Raw genomic sequence first — 6,000 nt, forward strand, 5'->3', positions numbered from 1 at the left:
GACCCCCTGCCTTTATTATCCCCTTATCCTGCTCAGACTGCATTACTGTGGACTGGGGGCTTAAATAGCAAACATTTACTCGCCACAGTTCTGCAGGCTGGAAGTCTGAGGTCAGGGTGCCATCAGGGTCCAGTTCCTAGTTTACAGATGGCTGCCTTCTTGCTGTGTCTACACCTGGCAGAAAGAGAGTGAACTCTCTGGGGCCTCTTCTTAGAAGGGCACTAATCCCATCACCATTAGTGAGGGCTCCACCCTCATGACCTAATCACCTCCTGAAGGCCCCAACCCCTAACACCATCACACTGGGTGCTGGGCATTAACAGATGGATTTGGGGGTACAATGAGCATTCAGTCCCCAGCATGCTCCCTTCCTCCCTCCCTCACCCTGCTTCTCCCACTCCTGCCACTTCCTCTCCCAGTCACATGTGTTTCTGTAGTCTACCCCGGAGCTTTGTGCACTAGAGGCAGCGTGTAAATAAATTCATCTGGAGAGTGTGTGTGGGTGGGGATTGTGCTGTGATTTAGCAGAGGAGAGGCCCCTTGACTGCATTTGCCCCCCTTTTGCTTTGGTAGAGACCGTAGCTCTCTTCTTTGCTGTGGCACTAATGGTTGGACAGGGCGGGAGTTCTGCTTTTTCAGAAAATTTTGCTCACTGCCCGGTCAGTTTTCAGAGCCCAGTAACTGCTGGTCAGCCTCCTTCCTTCTCCCCCAGCATTTTTGTATTATTCAGAACAGTTTCCAGGCTAAGGTCCCCTCCCTCAAACACACTAAAATTGCAAAATGAGAGGAGAGGAGGAGAATGACGGCTAACTTAGAAAACAATGGCTCCTTTATTTTGTGAGAGGACCCTCCCACATCTGGTGCAGAGTAGGATCCCAGGAGCCCCAGGGCGCAGGGGGTGTCTGGGTGCCAGGCTGGATCCCTGCAGGGAGCTGCACGCTGGGCTGGGCGGGGCTGCCTCCGAAAATCCCACAGCAGAAGGGGGCCCCGTCTCCATCTGGGCCCCAATGGCTCCAAGGCTCTCAGGAGGTGGGCAGGGCCCATCCTGCAGAAGCTCCCAGGACACTGCTTTCCTTTCTGCTGACCTCAAAGTGGACCACCAGACTCTGCCTGATGCAAAGGCTGTTGAAATGATTCTGGCTCCAACTCTCAAGCTTCTGTTTGTTTAAAAACCCTGTTTCCAGCCTCAAACAGCTTCCAATCCAATATCCATGTACCTGTCTGCTTCCTGAGGGCTCTTTCCAAAAGGCCACCTCCTCCTTGACAGAGGGAGATGATGCACCCTCGCCTGAGGCTCAGGGTCTTGCCCACATCTCCCGTGTGGCCCTCACCCCGTTGGGCTGCCCCCCTGCACACTTCCACACACTGTGCCTGGCAACCTGCCCTTCTCTCCTCACCAGCCCCACGGGGCCTGCCTGCAGGACTCCCGACAGCGGGGAGCTTCGGAGCATGCGCTCCGGAGTGACAGGCCAGGATCGATTCGTTTTAACTCCATGAGTATTTATTCCATGCCCTGCCTTCTCTCTGCCCCTAGTGATGTCATCAAGATCACCTGTGTGGCCTTGGAAAAGTGACCTAACATCTCCACCCCTCAGTTTACACCTCTGCAAAATGAGAATGATGCATATAAAGCACTTGGCATGGTGACCTGCATGAACATGGGCATGGTATCAGTACTATTTTTATCATTTTTAAGGCTTCATCGTCAGCTTCATGACTCCTTCCCCAGCAGATTTAGATGCCAACCCCACCCTCTTCGACCACCCTGTCCCCAGTTCATGACACCTGGCTGCACTATGGCCCTTCACACACGCCATCCCCCTGCTGCTGAAGCATCTGAGGCTTCCACTGCTCTCGGAGGAGAACTGGTCTCCATTCCCTCACTGCCAGTGCCTGGAACAGGGCTGGCTCTGACCTTCGGCTGCACCTCCAGGGACAGGGCCATCTGCAGACAGCAGGCAACATGTCCTTGTCTTTCCCTGGTGTACCCAGACCTCCTCCTCTGCTGGCGGTGACTTGTGGACACGCAGGCTGAGCTGCAAGCTGAGGTAGGTCTGAGAGACAGAGCAGCTGTGGCAACCTTCTGTGCGAGGATGAATTGGAAAAACAGATCCTGACAGCCACGCATCTGGAGTCCCACTTCTCATCCCGCACCTGAAGGGAGCGCGAGGCCAGCGGTCCAGCGCCCTGCCCACGGGAGGAGCGAGCCCGAGAGATCAGCACTGCCCGCATCCAGCCACTCATTCTCTTTCACTTATTTAAAAGCATTTTTGAGGCACTTCGATGTTTGTTCTTTTTAAAGGAGTGACGTCAAATCGAGCAAATGACCCTGGCAACCAGACTGACGGTCCAGACCCTCCGGGCAGCTCTGTGGGTGGCAGTTGTTAGGATCAGCTGTCGCTCAAGTGCCACATCTCTATCACTCCCCAGCTTGTAGTGGGGCCAACTTTTAAAAAAATTTTGTATTGTTTTTATTTCAGGCATCCAGTGTGTGGTAATCCATTATGGCAGTCCTAGAAGACTAACACACACCCCAAGGGGTTGGTTCAGACCAGACGCTGATGACGGCTGCCTTCATCATTGGATTGCAACTTATCTGTTGGCACATAGGATTGGCCCATGGAGGTAACAGGCGTGTCTCACTCACTGTCTTAGTCTGTTTTGTGTTACTATAACAGAATGCCACAGACTGGGTAATTTATAAGGACAGAAAGGTATTAGCCTACAGTTCTGCAGGCTGGGAAGCCAAAGATCAAGGGCCGGCATCTGACGAGGGCCTTCTTGCTGCATCAGGACATGGCAGAAGGGCAAAGAGAAGGCAGGAGAGAAAGAGAAAATAAAGTTGCTCTTTTGCGAAGAACCCACTCCCTTGATAACAGCATTAATCCATCCATGAGGCTGGAGCCTTCATGACCCAATCACCTCTCAGTAGCCGGCACTTCCCAACATTGGGAGTTAAGTTTCCAACACATGATTTTGGGTGGACACATTCAAACCATAACACTTATGTTATGTCTGGCACAGAGAACACCCTAGCATTGATAGCTGCTCTCAAAGTATGTGCTGGATTAACAAGTGATACCACGACAACACCAGCTCTGGCAGTGTCGGAAGGACAGGAAGCTCCTCTTTGGGCAAAAGTGATCTTTTCACTCAACTTGCAAACTACATAAACTAGAAAGGTAGCCAGGTGTGTTTTGGGGGAAGGGCCTGTTGGAAGCATCTTTTCCTAATTTTTAACTGGTAAAGTTTCATCGTTTGGGAGATTTATTGATCATTTTGTTTTATTTCAGGCTCTGTGGTATGAAAGTATTTCAAAAAATTATTGGGAAAATTTGTATTATCTATCTATCTATCTATTTATCTATTTATGTATTTATTTATCTATTTATGTATTTATGTACTTATTTATTTATCTATTTATGTATCTATTTATGTATCTATTTATTTATTTATCTATGTATGTATGTACGTATGTATGTATGTATCTATCTATCTATCTATTTAAAAAGATGACCGGTAAGGGGATCTTAACCCTTGACCTGGTATTGTCAGCACCACGCTCACCCAAGTGAGCTAACCGGCCATCCCTATATAGGATCCGAACCCGTGGCCTTGGTGTTATCAGCACCTCACTCTCCTGAGTGAGCCACGGGCCGGCCCAGATTCGTATTATCTTTTAATTCTATTTTTTCATGAGCATTTTGAAGTTCCCTTTTATTAGTCAATTGCTGTATTTAGACTCTCATTTTCTCTTTCTTGTCCCCGTTGTCCCTCTCCTCCCTCCCCCCTGCTGATGGCTCCCAATGGCCCTCGCAGACCTGCTGCAGGTGGAGAAAGTGTCTGGCAGATGGTCCCCTCTCCCCTCACCCACACCAGCTAAGCACTTAAGCAGCCACATCTGTGGGCCTTAATCCCCCCCCAAAACATAAACGGCTGTTTTGACAGAACTTACCACAACTCTGGTAGAGCACTTCCAAGCCTCCGTCCCTGCAGGCCACGTGTGTGGGCCAGGTTTCCCCGACACCGCCGCCACCACCACTGCTGGGAGAAATCAGAGCCCACACAAGGAGGGCGGCCGTGAAACCCTTCATGGCGAGGGTCTGTATGCGACCAACAGAAAAATAATAGGCCAATAAAGAGGCCCGAAGGCTCTTCCTCTCCCCTGCCCTGAGGGGGGAGGCGTGCGGTTTCACTTCTCAAATTCTAGGCCCCAGGCAGCGCGTGAGAAGCGGAAGGCAATGAGCAGAGGCCTTTGAGCACTGCTCCCCTGGCCTGTGGCACTTGAATCCTCAGGATCAGTCTGGTCCGGGTCTAGGGTTAGATGTTGATTTTCTATTTTCACAGGGAAAGAGGCTGCAAGTGACACCTCAGGCCCCTCAGAACTGCCCTCCTTTGACCCCCACCCCTGGGTGGGGCTGTGAACTGGGGACAGACAAAGCGCAGTCCACCACGTCCTGTCCATTACAGCCGTGTCTCCGCAGACTCCTGACGTCACCATGGACCAGGGACCTAGCTGGTCCTGCAGGCAGCGTTTGGTATTTTGAGGGCTGTACAGTGACATTTGGAATCTGGAATGAGGCTCTTGCCCTATTGGTGTTTTTCTCTCCTCTGGCTTTGGCTCCACTCTTTAAAAACTCCAGCTGTGAATCATCCAGCTGCAGAGCGGAACCCAGTTTCAGGAGGAGATGGGATCTCTGGAGAAGAGGTGGAGGGAACAACCCTGAGAAGTGAGCTGTGTATTTCTGGATTTGGCTTGGTGGTAGGAGTGGGGAAGTGGGGGGAGGTAGGGCCTTTCCTTTAAGGCTGACTTAGTTGTTTTGGGCACTGGTAGGATCAATAATGTCACATTCCACTTTCTTTTCAAAGCCAAGATTCTGTCCTCCTTCTTCCGAGCACCTCTGTTGTCCTGCTTCAGCACCGTAGGGTTCCTCAACCCCACTTCCCACCCCTATGCCAACTCCACCTTGGAGAACCAGAATCAGAGCCAAGGCCCGCGGACTTTAGGAGAAACAGAGAACACTAGTTCCCTTGGGAGGAAAAGTATTTCTCTGAGTGCACAAGACAAATCAACTACTTCCACCAATGGGTAGATAAGAATTAAAGTCACCTCAAAACTTTCTTTGAAGTGGGTAGAATTTAATTACCAATGAAATAAATAAATTGAATTGGCGGATAATTTGAATTTTTTGGGAGACATCAGGGAGTAGTCATTTGCAGAAGAGACAGGTCTGGATTGAGCTTTTTAGATACCTGTCTGCAAGTAAGTTCCACGAAGCTGGTTTTTGGCAGTGGTTCTCAAAGTGTGGTCTGGAGAGACGACAGCATCAGCTTCCACCAGGAGCTCGCCAGAAATGCAAATTCTGGGCTGCACACAGAATTTGAAGACCTGCTGAATCTGAAACTCTGGAATTGGGCCCAGTGTTCTGTGTTTTAATAAGCCCTCCAGGTGAGTCTGATGTAGTCTCAAGTTTAAGAACAACTCGCTTTTACAGAACCCAAGGCGAATGTCGAGTCCCAAAGGAAAGGTGGGTAAGTTGCTGCAAGAGGAGACAAGGAAGTCCCACTGGTCTGAGTGAGTGGGGGGCGGCCGTGCTGTGAGCAGGGTCTCAGGAGTGGAGGCTCCAAAGCTCACGGTGAGCCCTGGGCCCTGGTGGACGTGTTATAACCACTGATAGGTCCAGGACTGGAACACAGAAGCTTTCCCCTGGGGTGTCTGAGGGCACCAGGGGTTGAGCAAGCTCTGAACCTGGGAATGAAGAGAGCAGTTGAGGGCAAGACCTGCCTTCCCTGCAGACTGCAGCATGAGCAACCCCAGCAGGAGGACCTAGGATGCAAAGCAGGCAGCAGACATCCTGGCAGGGAGCTTGAGCAGCCGGGTGGGAGGTTGGCATAGTCTGTTCTGGCTGTCGTAGCAGAAATGCATAGATTGGGGCCTTAAACAACAAACATTCATCTCTCACAGTTCTAGGGGCTGGGAGTCCAACATCAAGGTAGATT

General features: G+C 50.8%; 1 protein-coding gene across 1 annotated transcript in view; it reads right to left on the reverse strand.

Moving 5' to 3' along the window:
* The window catches only part of LY86 (lymphocyte antigen 86), a 51,004-nt gene extending 46,910 nt beyond the window's left edge, over positions 1-4,094 (reverse strand). The window contains exon 1 of the mRNA XM_063098424.1: positions 3,956-4,094. Coding sequence (XP_062954494.1) covers positions 3,956-4,094 — 139 coding nt within the window. The remainder of the gene's footprint in view (positions 1-3,955) is intronic.
* Positions 4,095-6,000: the final 1,906 nt, after the last annotated feature.

The sequence above is a fragment of the Cynocephalus volans genome, chromosome 5, assembly GCF_027409185.1.
Source record: "Cynocephalus volans isolate mCynVol1 chromosome 5, mCynVol1.pri, whole genome shotgun sequence".
NCBI classification, from domain to species: Eukaryota; Metazoa; Chordata; class Mammalia; order Dermoptera; family Cynocephalidae; genus Cynocephalus; species Cynocephalus volans.